The 19,355-nt window shown below is 40.1% G+C and overlaps 1 protein-coding gene across 1 annotated transcript in view; it reads right to left on the bottom strand.

Moving 5' to 3' along the window:
* Nucleotides 1-19,355, bottom strand: part of LOC107098958 (cysteine-rich protein 2-like) — a 33,488-nt gene that overhangs the window by 10,095 nt on the left and 4,038 nt on the right. Inside the window, exon 2 of the mRNA XM_015396867.1 lies at nt 1,220-1,314. Coding sequence (XP_015252353.1) covers nt 1,220-1,314 — 95 coding nt within the window. The remainder of the gene's footprint in view (nt 1-1,219; nt 1,315-19,355) is intronic.

The following is a 19,355-nucleotide window of genomic DNA, read 5'->3' as shown; positions in this document are numbered from 1 at the left end:
AGATGTCCACTGACACCAAAAAGTCCTGATGTTTCAGCAGCCTCTGATATTTGGGGACAAAAAAGACGAAACAAAAAGGAAAAAAAACAGCCACACAGCCGACCTTGTTCAGCCAGCAGACATCAGGCCACACGGGGCTGCATCCTGTCTCCTTTTTAACAAGAAGTCAAAAGAGAACAACAAACAGCCTCCCAGACAATCCGTTTTAGGGTGTTTTCATGAGAAACGTCACCCAGCCTTGTTGTGTTTCCATGACGATGATCAAGGAGAGGTTCGTTTCATATTAACATACGGTTTGTGGCAGAACAGAGGGAAATACGGAGGAGGAGGAGCAGAGGATGGCGGGAAGAGTGAGCACGGCCACCGTGTGCGACTACATTACTGTAAGCGTGCAGAGATTAAACAGCAGGCCGCTGTCCTTTGGGGTCAGCAGGGGAAATGGCTTTAGTGTCTAAAGAGGTTGAGATCATATCCTCTTTGACTGAAAAAAAAAGCCTGAAGATCGAGAGGATCGTTTTTGATATTCATGCATCTGTGTAAATAAAAGAAAAGTAAAACTGAGGGCTAAATCAGGACGAGATGAGAGACTCAGTCAGGGGAAACCGTCCTGAGATGCGATACTGCAGCCTGATTATGCAGGACAGGATCTGAAAGCAGCTCATCCTGCAGGCGCTAAGGGAGTCAGACCTGCTGCACGGAAGCAACATTTGCCACCGTCTCTACCAGACGGGACGCAACATCAGACCGGAAAAAGGAAAACAGACGCAGGGATATCCTGAAAAAGAAGCACAAGGACTTTGACATATCATGACCCAGAGAAGGAAACATGCTTCAGCTTTGTCACAGGACTTTTGAAGAAACTACAGATTCATTTTACACAATATTTTAGGTTGAAAAGGCCAAAAGTGAGAGATCAGGCTTGTTGACATGTGACAGTGTAAAAGAAAAACCTCTGATCTATCTTTATGTCAAGCAGACATGCTGCACTTCTATGCTGTAAAGCACAGCATAGAGGTGCAGCAACATTTTAAAAGAGTTTAAAAGAGATGATGGAGAAATCCCCACAGTGGGGAGATATGCTTGTTTCTCTTTAGATCATATTGTACGTGAAGCAAATTCATTTTCTCCATTCTGACCATTCAGCTGAAGCTAATTTGAAGGAAAAAGGGGATTTCCACAGAGAGAGGGTTTCTCTTCACTCCTCTTAGACGTCACTGACCTCTGCATGGCCTCCTGCAGTCAGAAGCTTGTTGCAGCGGTCACATTTGAGGCAGAGTTTGTGCCAGTCCTTCCCCAGCGATGACACCTTCTCAGCTGCAAATCAAAGACAAAGAAAAACAAAAGAAAACTGGAATCAATGCAAACATTCACATCAAGCAGCATCCATGCAGATTGCTTTGAATAATCCTTTTTTCCCCCCCTCCATCCACTGCGCATGTTTGCATCACAGCGCTGCCCTTCCATCAGCCACTGACGATGACGTCCCCCCATTGCTTCACTATCTACAATAATGATTAGTTTGTACTGCATTGATGGAGATGCTGTCATTATGCCAGCAGAGGGATTGTTTTCTTGGAATGGGGAACAGAGGGGATGCCTGTGTGCAACACAGGATACTGCGGTGATGTCATAGCCGGGTTTAACTGACAGCAGCTTTAGCCCCAGTCCAATTGAAACAGCAGGGGGGATCCATATCTAACCCATATATTTTCCATCAAAAACACCAAAGACACGCTCCCATCCCCCCACCCTGATCCAGACGACCCCTAAACCTCATTTCCGTCTGCTTTTTTTTTTCCTTCTACCCAGACAGGCAGGGGACCCTAAATATACACTTTAAATAACAATTCCCTGCTCCCACACAATGGGCCCCAAGGAGCCGTGCTGGCAGCAGAGGAAACACCTTCCCTTATCAAGGCTTGACAAAAAAACAGACGGATACTTGAGCCTGTTTCCTACATGCCCCGACTCCCAAAAACACACAAACATGCGCGCATATGTGCAGAGATGAAGGCGTTCCTCTTCTTCTTCCATTCCTTTACGTAGCTCCCAGTCACAATTTCTAAAACCTGAAAGTTTAAAACAAAAAAAAAATCTTTGTGCAAAAGATGCTGTGGTCACATGCATGTTGAAAATTATAATCTTCCCAATTGCAATTTTAATAATAATAATAATACATTTTTCATGATTTCCTGGTTTGAGCTGCAAACTCTGTAAACTGCAAGCGACGATTATAGATTTGACATTAAAATTCCTTTAGCATTTTAAGGCTGTCGGTGTTTCCACAGCAGACAGAGGCTAGACATTGAAAAGAACACAGAGAAACTTTGTTTTAGAAGGTCCAGCTTTGCTCATTTGGGCTTGAGGCAGATGGATTTCAGTACAGATACAGTTACCTTCTTTTTAATACCAAAAGATTCAGGTAGAAAACAGCAAACTACCTCAGTTAAAAAAAAAAGAAGAAAGAACTGAGCATGGGCCAAAAGCTAACTGAAGTAAACGAACAGCCGATAGTATTTATTCTAAATAGCTTCTTACATTTGCTCTCCACAAATACAACCACATTTAATAACTTCCACACTGCAGACTGTTGTGGTTTATGCAATCTGATAGCATTTACGCACGCTGCATTCACTGCTTTAAAGGAATATTGGAATTTCAAGTTCCCAAATATCCCTTCATCACTCAAGAGTAATTTTAGAGGAAAATTTCTCTCCCTTTTCTTTTTGAAGATGAATCCTAAAAATACTAAAAATCTGTTTAAAATAAAACCACAAAAAGGGCAGCTAAGGCAGTTATTCAATCAAAAATACATAAAACCCCTGAATAGGCTCAGATCACACTTCTTGATTTTATAAAATTAGCAGGCGTATAGCTGGACAACCTCTCTGTCAAGAGTTCCTTTCTTTCCTTCTTTGCAAAGCAGATTAAATTAAATTCCATCAAGTTAAATTTCATTAGATTTGATTGAATATCACAAAGAGCACATTAAATTATGAAGTGGAAAAACTCCCTCCAGCTTTCTTTGAGATGTGATTACACCCTGTGGGAGTCGCACTCTCTGCTAACTATGTCAATTACGACAAAACCCTCAGAAAAAAAAATAACTGACTTGATTCGAGGTCTTCAAAACAGAACAGACTTTTCTAACAACTGTTAGAAAAGTCTTAAACACAGTAAGGCACACTATAAAAAAAAATTATCACAGATGCGGTCAAACTTTTCCATCAGAGAGCATGCATATTCTAAAGACAAGAAACAATGGAAAATCAGCTTTTTTAAATAAATAACATATCAGTTATACTCTTCTGATGTTGAACATCATCTTTAGCTGAAGCTGATTATCCTCGAAAACAAGAAAGAACTTTTAGAAAAGAACCTGTTTAATATGCGACGACCCCTATTTTAATCCTTTAAAAAAAACAAAAAAACTCAGGGAGTAACTTCCTTAAAAAAACCTATTTATGGAAAACATAGGTGAAATTTGTGACTCTAATGTGGAAATAGGAATGATTTCTTCTCTCCTACTAAAACCTGTCTCTGTTTTCCTCAGGATAAGGAAAAAAAACTGGAATCTTGGATTTTCAGGGAAGCAGCCGGGCTGAAAAAGGAGCCAAACCAAAGTTCTTGTAATGCCATGAGGTGATTGTGTGTCGGCATTAAGTTTCTCAGGCAGGAATTTCAACTAGTTTTCAATTTAATAACTTTTTTTGTTAGCTTTAATGTCTAATAAACATATAAATAATGCCTATCTGAATGGTTAATCCCACAATAATTGATAAGCTGCAGGTTAAACCATTTGTTTAAGGTTCTGAAAAGAAAGTGAAAAGACTGGTTCTACATCTGTACAGTAACTTCCCTTCCAACCACTACATGCAGCTTCATTTCCATGACAAATGTGCACAGAAATGTGTTGATACTGTATGCCGCCTAATTTGAAAATGCAAAGTTTAGCAATTGCGGTATCCATCCACCAATCCATTTTCCTTCAAGCTTATCCCTATTGGGAGTGCTGGCACCTATCTCCAGCTGTCTACGGGTGAGAGACGGGGTCCACCTTGGACAGGTCACCAGTCCAGGGCAACACAGAGACAGACAGGACAAACAAACATTCACGCAAGGAATACTTAGAGAACCCAATTGCCCTAACAGTCATGTTTTTGGACTGTGGAAGGAAGCAAGAGTACCCGGAGAGAACCCACGCATGCACAGGGAGAACATGCAAACTGCATGCAGAAAGACTCGGGCTGGGATTCGAACCCGGAACCTTCTTGCTGCAAGGCAGCAGTGTTACCCACTGCTTCACTATACAGCACATCACTTAAATAAAAAACCTTATTAAAATTATACGTGAATACTTTTTTTCAAGTGGTAACTTGACATGCCAGCATCAGATGTTAACGCATGAGCTCTAACCATATTTCAGCCACGGCTTTAGAGGGCGCCATCATCCTCCAACTACTTCCTGTCTTCTTCTTAATTTTATTAAAAAGCAGAAGGGTCCAGCTGCAGATCATGTGATTGTGTGATGCATTGCAGTTTTGCGGAGTATAAAAATCTTGATGCGACTGAAAAGTCGCCTCATCAAAGCTTAAAAAAATTTTTTGAAAAACTTTTTTTTTTTATGCATTTTTTTATCTCTATAGTTATGCTGCTATAGGCTTAGACTGCTGGAGGACATAGGGACCCCCATTTCAACATTCTGCTTCATTCTATCTCTATTCTCCCACTCTGCATAATCTGTTAGTTCAATCTCTAACGTTCTGCTCTCTCTGCTTTTTCTCATAGTAGCTTTGAATCATCTGTTCCTGGAGAGAAATATCAGCTGTGCTGCTGCCATCCACTAGCCTGGGTGCCGTCCGAACTTAGTCCCGCCCACAAGGTTTGAGTTCGGGGAAGTTCGGTCTGGCTCTGCTCCATAGTAGCGCGAGTATTATCGCCCACTGTCAGGCGATCCAATCAAATTGTCAGGGCGGGCTTTATACGATGATGGACAGATGACCAACAGTAACGTAATCAACCACGTGACCAAAGCGCGCTTGGGTGACAACAACGATGGCTGCTGCTGGAGAGTTTAGGTGAGTAGATTCTGCTATTAGGTCTGTTCTAGAAGATATCGACAGCAAATTAATTTTAAAAGAGGAACAGAGAAACGCGATCAAGGCTCATCTTCTTATTCTAGGCGTGCAACTGCACGCTTTGATTTTTGTTGACAACAACTATGCTTCGCTTAAGATACGTCACGCACTCCGTTGCTCTTATTGGTTGTAGGTCTATCCAATTGAGTGCAGAGGCATTTTTTTCCTGGTTCGTTCGAAACACGCCCCATAATCACAGCTCTATGGAGCAGCATCAGACTCATATTCTGACTAGAATTGAGTCGGACTACGTCAGGCTAGCCATCCACACCTTTATTCATAGATGTTGGAGATCGGCCTGTTTTTCCAGTGTAGTCCTGTTTCTCTGACTAACTGAATGTGCTCTCTTCATCCTCTGGCTGCTTTCGAATCTCTGCTTCTGTCTCCTTGAACCCCAGTCGGCCTCAGCAGATGGCCGCTCACACTGAGCCTGGTTCTGCTGAAGGTTTCTTCCAGTTAAAAGGGAGTTTTTTTTCTCCGCTGTCGCTACAAGCATGCTTAGTGTGAGGGATTGCCTTCGAATCAATGAGTCGATGCAATCAACTGGTTTTCCTTAGATGGAAAACTTTGACTGTAGGATCTGGTTAACTGTAAAGTGCCTTGAGATGACATGATGTGAATTGACACTATATAAATAAACTGAATTGAATTTCATGTCTACAACTTTATGTTAAAAGACGAAAATAGGAAGTTTTAAGATTTTGTTTTTATTTGACTTGTGTCCTCCTGTGTCTGAAGTTACCTTATGATCTTTGGGATTCTTTCAAATGTTGAGAATGCTGCAGAAAAGGAGCAAAGGATAACTGCCTTTGTCCTCTGGTGCAGATTTAATGACCTTTTCCTAAAGCTGATACACTTTCACAAAAATTTTAAGTTAGCTTATGAACGGAAAACTCTTCACAGGGACGGCTGTTTCCCAGATCCCAAAAGGACATTAGTTTAATAAGAAGAGTGAGGTTGTCTGACTGCATTAAGCGCAGGACAAGGGGGAGGGGACAGATCTTTATCTGCCCCAGATAAACCAAGTCACTTTCTATCGTCATCATCCTTATTGAGTCCAGACTAAACGCAATAAGAAGGAAAATGTGTTGCATAACAATTAACAGTCACAGTATCCTAAAATAGTAAAACACGTGGGAGCAAATGATGCAAATGAATGTTCTGCAGCACATCCTCCCGCTTACCTCTAAATGGCTTCAACAAGAGGGTAAAAGCCCCCACTGGTTCAAACAAAACAAGCTCCGGCTCACTTGCGTTTGCTTTGTCAACATTGAAGAGGATCTGCCAGATCCTGTCTGCTCACCACCTAAAGCTGAATAAAAAGGGGGTTCCTGTGCAATTTGATGTAAATAGAAAACCTCTTCCTGGGAAAAAAGAAAAATCCTTGCCTGAAGGTTTTATAAATTTAACCTGGGCTTCCCTGTCAGAGAGATAAGCAATCAGCATGTCTTTGTTGCCCCTTTTCTTATAATAATGACAATATTCCATCCTATTAGGGGATTAAACTGTGTTTTCACACAGAACATAAACATATTGATGGATTTTTAAATGGTCCTTAATTTGGGGAGCACGCATGTAAAGGCTTCAAATTGTTAAAAACGGTTTGATTGGTGCAGAGGCGCTCAAAGGCAATTTGAATTTGAGAAAATGTTCCAGTTCATGTAGCCTATGTGAGATTCTGATGTCTTCAGAGACGGGAACCTCAGCGCTGATTTTAAATCCTGAATAACAGAGCTTGTTCCCAGCAGTAACACTGAGCTCCATGTGAGAATGGAGAGAAAAGCTTTAATCCAAGCTCCTCAGGAGGCAGTCGGTGTCTCTGTTGGTGTGGTTTAAACTCAGAAACATGCTGCCTCTGACTCAGCCTTTCACTATAAACAGTTATCTACAAATTAGATTTAAGCCTCCCTTAAAAAAAATCCAGCAAATAAAATTAAAACATCCGTCATCGAATGTTCACAAGAGAACATTATAGAAAAAAAGGTATCATCTAGAGCAAGGAAAAAAAGTTGCAGTGAAGTTCAGGATGACGCAGAATGATGCTGTTAGCTGTTCTTTTCCAGGAAAGCTGCTAAAGGGTTAATGGGAATACAGATGGAGGTAAATTCATGGAACAAGTCGACTAACCCAAAGCATAGAGCCAGAGCTATAAGATCCATGTACACTACCGTTCAAAGGTTTAGGGTCACATTGAAATGTCCTTATTTCTGAAGGAAAAGCACTGTACATTTCAATGAAGATAACTTTAAACTAGTCTTAACTTTAAATAAATACACTCTACGCATTGCTAATGTGGTAAATGACTAGCACAAACAGGCTACTGCGGGTACTATTTAATGAAAATGCCAGTTGGGGACCTGTGAGGCGTCTGTTTCTCAAACTAGAGACTCTAGTGTACTTATCTTCTTGCTCAGTTGTGCAACACGGCCTCACACTTCTTTTTCTACTCTGGTTAGAGCCTATTTGTGCGGTCCTCTGAAGGGAGTAGTACACATTGTTGTAGGAAATCTTCAATTTCTTAGAAATTTCTCGCATGGAATACTTCATTTCTAAGAACAAGAATAGACTGTAGAGTTTTTCTGGCCATTTTGAGCGTTTAATTGACCCCGCAAATGTGATGCTCCAGAAACTCAATCTGCTCAAAGGAAGGTCAGTTTTGTAGCTTCTGTAACGAGCTAAACTGTTTTCAGATGTGTGAGCATGATTGCACAAGGGTTTTCTAATCATCAATTAGCCTTCTGAGCCAATGAGCATACAGATTGTACCAGTAGAACACTGGAGTGATAGTTAGTGGAAACGGGCCTCTATACACCTATGTAGATATTGCACCGAAAACCAGACATTTGCAGCTAGAATAGTCATTTACCACATTAGCAATCTAGAGAGTGTATTTCTTTAAAGTTAAGACTAGTTTAAAGTTATCTTCATTGAAAAGTACAGTGCTTTGCCTTCAAAAATAAGGACATTTCAATGTGACCCCAAACTTTTGAACGGTAGTGTAATATTCCAGTTTTAGAACGGCCTAGTCAAAGACCACAACTAAAACAATGGGAGATATTTGGCTAAACAATTCAATTTCCAGATGAAGCGGTTAGAGAACAATGATTGACGATTTTATTATTTATATTTGCAACATGAGTTGAAAATTTATCCCAATTCTCCCCTACATCATGCCGGTTTATCACAACATATTGATACATGGCAAGCATGATTTGCAATGAAATGCAAACTATAAAACAAAGCAGGCGTCATTTTCTTTGAGAACAACAACCAAAAACTCACAGTTCTAAAGATAAATCCTACATAATAGAATCTCACTTCAAGTTTATTTCTGCTCCAGTGTAACTGAGGAGAATAAAAAGGCCCATTCAACATTAAACAGATTTGGTATCAATGAACATGAAGTGCTCGTGACGGGGTTTTAGATCCTACGAGTCTCCGTCCTGTTTGCATCAGACAGAGATTCCTAAAGGGTTCTAATTTAATTCTCTCCGTTTGTTTCGGCTCCTGGAGTCATGCATAGTCTAGACTGGGTTTCCATAAAGGCAGTAGCTTAGGAACAGACCTGCAACAAATTGTCCACAAACACAGCAAATTGGACAGAATTAAGGAACCGAATGCTAATGATCAGCCTTCTGAGGGGAAACATTAAGCCCCGTTTCTCCGAATGACTTAATTACCGTTTCCTGATTGTCAGCAGTGACAGAGCAGCTGCACCAAAGCTGTCGGACTCCGATTCGAGTTTGGGGGGAAATTAGTCCCCCATTTTACTCAGGGTAAACAACCCCAGAGCGCTGAACAACATTTAGGCAGGCGAGTTCACAGCATTTAAAAATGACAGGAAGCTGCGGCTGGATGTCTGGGCTTGGAAATCTCATATGGGTGTTTGCCTATCAGTCAATAATTCGATCACGGTGCAACAGGCGGAAATGTAATTTGCTTGACAAGGAAGAGGACAACAGGACTTCTGATCGGGAGCTTGTTTCTATAAGAGAAAAATCTGTTTAGCATTTGGATTAATCAGAAATGTAATTAGAAGCTTTGGTTCCCCAATGATGTTTCTGTTGAAACTTAACTTAATATCCCTCCCGATCACTGAGATCATGGCTGCTTTATGTGCTGTTCTGCTGAGGCTTCTGCAAACCTGGACCCACCTATTGTACTTTTTCTGCAACAAACTAGCAAAGAACACAGTTAAGCACAAACACACAGACCTCCCTTCATCCACAAAGAGGCAGCGGAGTCCAGGCTGGTGTTTGGGATCTGCCGTTTGTAGCAGCAGTGTGATAATTGTGCGTCTGCACACCTGAACAGCAGACTGCAGGCCAATGAGCTGGGAGAAATGACAAAGAAACAACTAAGCACCCTGTGCTTTGTTGCCTGCATCCTTCTTTTTTCCGTTCTCTGGAGGAAAAACACCCTCATGGACCTCTGACCTTTTCCTTGACATAAAGACAATGGGCATTCATGCTCCAAAGGAAGTTCTCAACAGATAAATATGCAGTGAATTTACCACTTTTTCTTTTCTTGTCTGCACATTTCAGAACATTCAGGAAGCAAACTTGACAAGAGCATTCTCTCATCTGTGCAGATTTTTACATTAAAAACTACAACAACAATAAGACTGAAGAATACATCAACCAGAACCGGTATAAGAAAACAAAATGTTTATTTTCCTCTGGGATCTCTTTATATTTAATGTAATACTTTCCCAGCTTTTGTAGGAGTGCAAGGAAAGAATACAAGCACAAAAGAAGAGATAGAAAGGAAAAAACATGGAAAGTTATAAGAAAAAAAAATAGAGGAAAAGAGAGGGAAAGAAAGAAAAAAGAAAGTGTGATAGAAATGCAAAAAAAAAGGAAGGAAGAGAGGAAACAAAGTAGAACACTAAGAAGGAAGGATGAACAAAGGATGCACATGAGCGAGAACGTACAGTATATGAGGAAACAATCATCGTCTAGGAATTAAAAAAGGAAAATCTGAGCATAATCCCCCATCCTCGTCATCGCTCCGCCCCGCCTGCGCAAAGCAAATCCTACAGCCTCCACTGTTCCTCCCGTCCTGCTGCGCTTTCGACTTCCTCTGAGCTCGAGGAAAGCAGGCGCGATATTATTATTAGATTCATTGGAGCAAAACATGCGGAAATTATTGCTTAATTTAATATGATATATTAAAGAAATCCCCATCAGCATCCAGCATATGTTCAGTTTCTTCCCAAATATTTTCTTTTTGTTGTGGGTTTTTGTAACAGGGATAACTAGGATCATAGAAAACTGATTTTTTTATGAACTATGTTTGTTCTCTCCTTCCAAACTCAGCAACTCTTCATCTATTCCTGCAAAAAAAAAAGTTTATTTTGACTGGATTTCATTATACTTTAAGCCCCTCTGTATAAAACAAATATTTTGATTGAGATTAGAAATCTGCTTTCTGGTATGTTGAAGAACCAATAGTTTGCATCCAATCTATTAAATAAACTGTTAGTTTTTCGGAATATATTAGAATTATGATATAATTTGTACGTAGTTACCGATCTGTCGTTACTAGGGTTGTCACAATACTAAACTTTTCAACTCGATACCGATACTAAGGAAAATATTCGATACCATTTTCTATACCACAAGGGTAAAAACTCCAAATTTCAACAGAAATATTTTGATTAATAATTAAAATACAATAAATAAATAAATACAATAAACAATAATCACAATATTTTGAGGTTGTTTGCTGTGCACAGTATTAAGCAAGCTTGATAAAAAACTTACAAAATTAAAATTAAGTTTTCCTTCCTTGGCTATGCTTTGCACTAATAACAATGACACTAGCCAAACTGGTTAAGAAACAAAAATAATTCTCAGCAGCTGCACCTCTTACAAAAAAAAAGTCTGAAACTGAAAAGAGCACAGAATTATTCGATCACACAGTGTTCAGAAGGTGCATTTTCCTCTATTCTGCACTTTAGATGAATGACTGCTTAGGTGCTACTGGTGGTAGCACTGTATCGATACTTTTGTATCGATAATGAGTATTGTATCCCGATATAACATTTCAGTATCGATACTTTTTTTAATATCGATACTTTTGACAACCCTAGTCGTTACTAATTTTAATTTGACAAACTGATTCTTCTCTACGTTCTTTTTCCAGTTTGGTGCGATTCCAATAGCGGATTTTGACCCGGCCGCCGCCGGGCCGAAGCAAAGCAAAGAATAGCTTTGCTCTGGGGGGGGTGGGCACAGGGATGATCCGCAGAGGGCAGTGTTGAATATAACAGATCAGCTGAAGCTTGGAATTAGAGCTGCCCAATATATCACTAAAGACCTTTTTGGCCATTAAATTCAAAATTCTTATCAAAACCTACTAAATACATAATTTATCCAGTAATATATTCTGGATGTTATATGATGTGAGTAGATATTAAAACCTGGCTGACAGTGTCCCCTAACCACAGTAAAGTTTAGATGAGAGCTCTATCACAGAAACTTTCATATTCTGTTATCTAGTTTAGTTAGCTTAGTCAATTTTTATTTGCACTAATTTTGTTTGATACACAGTTAATATCATAATAAATAGCTAATGGTTATTTTAGGAGGGTAGCTGCGAGTCTATAACTCACAGGAAAATGTGAAAAAAATGTTTTCTTAGTATTAAAAAAGATTGAGATGGAAATGAAAGAATTACTTTTATAATTTAGATGAAAGGACGACTGTTGACCTCTTCAAAGACCTAAACAACCAACAAAGAGGTGTAGTGTCGTATAAATTAGGTTTTTATATAACAGGAGGAGGATGAGGATGCTGCTGAAGTCTGTGAACTGAGTGAGCTGACTCTGACCAGCAGCATTGATCTGGTCATGGTCAGCCAGTGAATATGCGTAGCTCCCAGAACGCCTCACTGAGCTGGTTGTTCTTTTGCTTCACGGCTACCAAAAATAATTTCAGATCCAGCTCCCTCTCTCTCTCCCTGTGGCTGATGTAACCTCATCGGAAAGGAAATCCATCTCTGGAGGTCTTCCGTTACCTCAGACGAGGCGAGGTTTCCTCTCCAGGCTCACCCCCTCCTTTATGTAAAAGAGAGTCTCCGACCTTGTGAATCCCGCCTGCTGACGTAAATGGGGCGCAGTAAACTCAGACCCGCGGGCGAAGCAGCCACTCAGCGCTCCATCTCTTTTTGACTTGATCACATTTCCGAATCCCTCAGCCTGCTTTCCCTGCACCAAATCTTTTTTTCTCCGGGAAAAAAGGGACGCCGTGTCCAAGCTTCATGGCTTTCAGACATCAAATGGTTCTCAGAAAGGAAGACGTTTCTATAAGTTCTATTGTGCACCTGATAGCTTTAATCTGATAATGGACCATGCATGGACCATGTCTGAATTACAGGATGGTTTGGTGAAGAAGCTCCAAAGCCAAACAGAAGCCAAACCTAGATCTCTTTTTAAAGAGAGAAATACATCCAACACAAACACTTAATGTTGTATTCTAGCAATAAAAAAAGAAAAGCACTCTAATTTAAGTGAGACATGCATGCAGTTTATTGTATCAATCAGGTCCAATTAAAATATGCATGCACCATTTACAAAATTAAAATGTGGACGAACTCAAAAAAGCATCAAGTGAAGCGTGGTATGTTTCCAAATCGATCTTTTCATCAGATCAATTGTTTATTTTGTGGTCAGGTCTGTAAAATGGGCTCCAGCCATTTCTCTTTACCGTCATCAATATCCAGAAGAAACGGAGAAACCAGTCAGCCTGGCTTATCGAGCACCTCAACGCATACAGCACAAGTATGAAACTCTATCCTCAATATCAGATATCACCTCATTTCCAACTCATTCTAGATGATTTGAAACACAGATGTTAGCTAATATTATTTCCAAGTGATTTGCAGAGCAGATTTTACTCTGCTAAACAGTTTCTCATCACAAAGCCATTCCCCATTTCTCATCTTTGAGGAATTTTATACAGAGAGATGAAGCAAGATGCCTGAGATGTATGTATAACTATATGCATTACTAGATGCATTACTTCGGGACCATTAGCTGCTACTTTTTTCCCACGCTTTGAACCATGCGACTTATAAGAAAGTGCAGCTTTTCTGTGGATTTTTCCTGACAACCAGAGGGGGACATTTTTTTTCCCATTTCATTTAGCAAAGGAACATGCTAGCAGCCGGCACAACAGAACAAATGTCCCAAATTCACATATTTTGCTATTTATTTGCCTCATTAAAGCTGCCGAACCAATGAAGAGACTGGGCTCAACTCCTGCAGAGCTGTTTTAAAGAGCCAATTGAGCCACTTCTTTCAGCAGAAGCTCTTACTGCTGCAAGCCAACAAGCTAACATGCGCTAGCATTCTTCTTCGTCCCTCTTCTAGGGGCTAATATGTAGAGCTCCCCCTACAGGTTTGGTGGGATAATTCAGTAGTCCGGTGCTGCTTATGCATGTACGTTTCCAGTTTTTTCAACGTATTTAGTGGGTATGGCTTACAGTGAGGTGCGCTCTATAGTCCAGAAAATACGGTACTATTTCTGCCATTTTTTTTGCACTGAGAATAAAAGGAAATCTTTAGAAAGACAAAGGAAATTTGTATCTTGTATTGCAGTGAAGGTTATACCGTTACATAAGGTTGAATTCTTTATTTGGTGAGGAAAAAAACTCTTTTTTGTTTTGTTTTTTTTAAGTTAAAAGTAGTCCCAAAAAAGCTAAAAAAAAAAGTGTAGTTTTCTTTTTGAAGTTGATCTTCTCAGAACTAATTGCTAATCCATGACTTCCTGCTTCCCTGGGGTAATAATGCAACGTAACGCAGTCTTTTCTTTCAGCTACTAGGACCCATGTGACGGAATTCGTATCCATTGATTGTGCAGTCATGACCGAATAAAGCTGGTTCTAAATTCATCCTGTCATCAAACACAGTAAGCATGATGGTGAGAGGTAAAAGCTACCTGAGGCTCCTAGCCTTGGACATCCACAGATTATCTAAGAGTGGGAAATTAGGAACATGCTAATGGGTAGACTTTTAAACAGCGAGTTTGGAAACTGTCATAATTAATAGATACTGAGAAAATTTCTCCCCAAAATTTGGACCGATACCAATTTTTTCAAATAAATACTTTTATTAGGTTTCTTATAGATCACAATACACCCTAAATGTTCCAATTTTATTAAAGCTTAATATGAAACAATACAAATCTGTTTTAATTGTACAAAGTAAAACTCTCAAATGTGAATGAAAAGTTTAATCCATCAAAAGGAGGGATGCACCGATCCAATATTTTTATCGGCATCGGTCCAGATATAAAGAAAAAAACTAGATCGGTATCGGTGACAATTGACTCGGTATAGGGACTGAACTGTTCGTTCTAACTCTATTCTATGCTCTGCTGTCATGCAGCAGCGCAACAACACAACACGGCCATATTGTTTATGATGGAGCGAGCGAAAGAATCTGCGGCGTGGAATTTGTTCACGCTCTCTAAGCCTACTAGCTCAATGGCTACATGCAATATTTGTGGGAGAAATGTTCCGAGAGGCGGTGTTAGATCTTCAAACTATAATACCACCAACTTAATGAAACACCTCTAGAAGTTTCATAACAAGGAAGATGCTGAGATTATCGGACTCGGCAAACAAAAAGGAAGAAGCGGGAAGTAGCTAACTTTGATGGAAGCAAAGGAAAAAAGTGACATTTTTCCATGTAGCATACAGGCCATAAAAAAAAAAAAAAAAATCACAGAGATGATACTTGATAATGATAATGACACTTTTTTTTTTTACAAAATTCAGAGATTTTTTGGTTTAAGATTTTGTGCACAGTTGTATTTGTATTTATATTTGGGTTGTTTCCTATTTTTATTTAGGAAAAGGGATGTTAAATCATATGCACAGAAGAATCATCCCAGTTTTAAAATAAATAAAACCACTTTTTAGGTATTAATTTAGTGCCGTTTTTGGTATCGGATCGGTATCGGCCGACATTAAACTTCAAATATCGGTATCGTATCGGAGGTGAAAAAAGTGGATCGGTGCATCCCTAATCAAAAGTAGTTGATTTTTAGAACTTTTTGCGGATGCAGATGATACCAGTTTTACATGCAAGTTTTCCTTAATTACCAAAAACTTTAAGAAAATCTGGGCTGATTGATTGGGCCCCCTTAGTTAGCTCGAAGTTTCTCTGCTATAACCAACGTCAGGAGACTTTCTTATGTAATTTCTGATTGGAAACTCCTGAACAATTGAAGGCGAGTACGGTGTAAGGATGTATCCATCCTTGCTCCATACCCGCTTTTTTAGTCCAACCAAAACAAAGTTAAACATGTTCTGTCTGCTTAAGTCTACTAGGAGTTTAACCCGAACTGTGTGCTTTGAAAACAAGCCTGGGCTTATCGGTAGCCAACATCTCAGCTGAATATGCAAAAAGCACCTTAAACCAATAAGTACGGCGGAGGTCATGGGATGCTGTGCACGTCTTTCTTATGTTAAAGCCCTGAGATCCTTTTTGACATTTATTACATATTAAGCTTAAAAAGTACATTTTAAGTGTAATATGTAGGAACTGTTAACCAATAATGTATTGTCAATTTAACTTAGCATAAGGCCAAACTTTGCGACACCAGCAGGGATAAGCGTGACAGAAAATGGATGGATGATGCATAAAAGATTAAAAACTACAGCCCAGTGGTCAGCACAGTTCCCAGAAATAAATATTTTAGGGATGCACGATATTGGGATTTTGGCCGATATCCGATATGCCGATATTTTAAAACTCATGTAGCCGATAACCGATATCGATACCGATGTTAAAGCTGGACAAAAATAAGTAGTCATTGAAAATAGCAGTTTTGTTATCCATTTCTGACACTTTGAAAAATAATATACTCAAATATATTTATATGCTAATATCAAATTGATTTTTAAAAACGCGGTATCGATCTATTTCACTTTCAAAATCTTGTGAAATTTCATCGTTCTGTTACAAACTCTCTTAATATTTTGCAAATTCTTGTGAGATTTTGTTAGTAAAATAGATCGATACCGCGTCAATATATCAACATAGAAATATGGCAAAGTTTCGTGAATTTTCGGGGGATTTCGTAGCATAACGATGACATATAGCAATATTTCATTAGTAAAAGAGATTGATATGGTGTTTTTAAATGGCAATATATCAGCATATGAAGATATTGGGATATTTTAATGTATCAATATTTTTTCCCTCGTCTTTAGAAGTTTTTATGTCTGTAAAAAAGAAGTTTCTGAGGAAGAAGAAGAAGAAGAAGTAGTATTTATTTTTTTTAGATTTTAGAAACTCAGAAGCTGATCAAATATCGGGTTAAATATCGGTGGGGTGGCCAATGTCCGATATTCAGTTTTAAGGCCGATACCGATAGGGGGCCGATTATATCGTGCATTCCTAAAATATTTTACAAAACCTGTTGTGTTCTTTGAAGATAACAGAGATATTCCCAAGTGAAATATCCACCTCCTTAAGAAATTTGACTGGAAAAGATAAACTGTTGCCCTGTGGGTACAACTATTAGTAGTAGGGGACCAGTACTTCTGCAAACATCATCCTTTCGTTCAAAAACAGGGAGAGTATAGTTTGCCTCGGGATGAAGGAATGACTGTGTTCCTCTGTTCTGTTTCGTAACAGGTCAGACCAAAGCAAAGGTTGCACCTGTGTGTGGAGCAGCGGGAAAAGGAGGAGCTGTCAGCACCGGACTTAATGTGATCTCAATTAGAGGATCATATTTATGCTTCAAAAAGGCAGAGAAAAGGGATCCTCGCTGACTGGCACACAGGATCCAGTGGGTTATGCAAGTTCTAGATGCAAGGGAGGAGAAAAAAAGACCTCAAGAAAAAAAAAAAGTTACATAACCAAGAAGGCACATTCACCCAGCCTGCTGGGCAGCCAAGTGGAAGACAGGGTGCTCTAGCAATGACAGTGGGAAAAAAAAGCGTATTATGTGGCTGTTATGGGAATAAAAGAAGAGAGGCATGTGGGAAATGGACCGCTGACCTGTACAGCCAGACAGAGGCGACCAAGGTACTTGGGCTCTCTGGAAACACAAACGTGTGCAGAGACAGAAAGAGCCCAGCGTGAATAGAGATGTCGCTTCTCATTAGAATGCACCAAGGGCTCAGGGAGTCTCCATTTAAAGAAAGGCAAAACCACCTCACCCTGTAACCCCCGCTCCATGCAGTTAGAGCAGAAAGGAAAGTAGAGGAGGAATTACAGCTCCTGTGCCGCCAACCCAGAGACCGAGAGGAGTCGGTGGATAAAAGAGAGAAAGGAGAAACTCACAGAGGAGCTCCATTAGTTCCCATTAAGTCCTCGTTTATTCAGTTAGTGGCACAAAGATGCATTGCTCCTGTGTGCCGTGCAAACGATACAGATCAGCTGAATTCAGGCTTGGAGTTAGGAGATGGAGCCCATCACACGCAGTGAATTTCCACTCATCCTAGTTACATGCCTGCCTAGAGTCCCCTGTGTATTATTACAAGCTGTTCTGTCCCCAAACACATGCAGGGCCACAACGTGGACGTGGAATTTAAAAATCAACCAACCATACCTTCGTAGCAATCCCCCTAAGACGTTTGCATTCTTTCAATAGCAAATCCGGAGAGGGATTTCCTTTTTTTTTTTTTTCCTTCCGGATGTTCTTTTAGGTCACTGAAGGCAAATATGCATTTTCAGTTGCAGACACAGAGGAGGTTTGCATTTCCCCTTAAAGTTGCAATTAAACTCAAACGTCAGTGCTCAATAAAGTTGCAATGGAAAACCAGAGGAATTTCCACCCCAGCCATGGCTCACCACTGCCTGTTGAATGAGCATTTGTTTTTTAAGAGACAAATAAATGGTTTAGAGTTAAATAATGAATCTACTGTTGGTTAATTCCTATACCAAGGGAACCAGCTGCAGGGCCAGGTGGGTTCCTGCAGGGAGGGCCAGTCGCTGCTCCTTAGAACACACCCTAAACCACCAACGCAAGAAGAAAAAAAAGATAGAAAAGCGAGACGGGAAATGGACCATTTTCTCCACTAATAACACAGCTTTAGAGAGCATTTGGAAAAGGAGAACTTTTTTGTTCTTTTCACTTAAGGTGCAGTCATGTAGAGGAGAGAATGTGGGTTTGGGATCTTATCTTCTGCTCTTGTCATCAAGCAGCAGTCCATTAGGAAACTATGTCAATATTGTGCTTATGCGAAAAATAAAAAATAAAAAAAATGTGCAAATCTGGTGAATTGATTAAAGAATACTAATAACATTATTTGTGATATTTCATTAAAAAAAAAACATGCCTTGTCCTTTTTTTGATGAACATGTGACTCATCTGATGTGATAAAACTGTTCCCATCACCAATCCCATTTATCTGTTCTTCAACCCCAGAGATAAGATCATAAACACAAGTGTTGAAAGGAGATTCCTTGTGGTGACTGAGAGCAGCAACGGATGATTAGATATAGATTATGACCTTAAGACGGTCAGCTAGCTCCATTAACCGTGGGAAGTCAGTCCCAAGAGAAACAGGTAAATGTGTTCATGTTCAAACCCTCAACTAATGTATTAAAGTTAGGATGATGGAGGACGAGCCGCTTCATAAAGGGCTGGTTATCCTCCCGCAGCAGCGTGTCGCAGTGTACGTGTCGCAGATATTTTTGATTTATGCCCATTATTGAAGCGTGGTCTGCGCTATATGCTGTTGGTCTAGATACGGCCGAGGCGGTGAGGAAGTAGGGGTGTAAATAATAATAGTTTTGTATCGATGCATCGATCCAACAGCCGACGATCCGATGCATCGATACGTCCGCAAGAGAATCGATTTTTTTTTCCTCTGGTCTATTTTTATCCATTTGCTCCTGGGTGTAATTCTCCTCCCGTGCTGCGGTGGCGCTAATCCTATTTTGCCCTGCTATCTCGCTTCCTGGTTATACTCTTACAACAGTGTGCTGCAGTGAGCTTGATGCAAACATTTTTGATTTATGCTCAATATTGAAGCGTCGTCTGCGCTACACGCTATGGGTCTAGATTCGGCCAAGGCGGAGAGGAAGTGGGGGCAAGTTTAGTCCGACGACGGAGGGACATGAGTAGCCTGGGTGCCATTCCGAACTTAGTCCCGCCCACAAGGTTTGAGGTCGGGAAGTTTGGTCTGGCATTGCTCCATAGTAGCGCGAGTATGATCGCCCACCCTCTGGCGATCCAATCAAATTGTCAGGGC

Source organism: Cyprinodon variegatus, unplaced genomic scaffold (assembly GCF_000732505.1).
Source record: "Cyprinodon variegatus isolate N-32 unplaced genomic scaffold, C_variegatus-1.0 Scaffold825, whole genome shotgun sequence".
Taxonomy (NCBI): Eukaryota; Metazoa; Chordata; class Actinopteri; order Cyprinodontiformes; family Cyprinodontidae; genus Cyprinodon; species Cyprinodon variegatus.
Note: the sequence above shows the minus strand (reverse complement) of the source record. Positions and strands in the feature narration are given on the sequence as shown.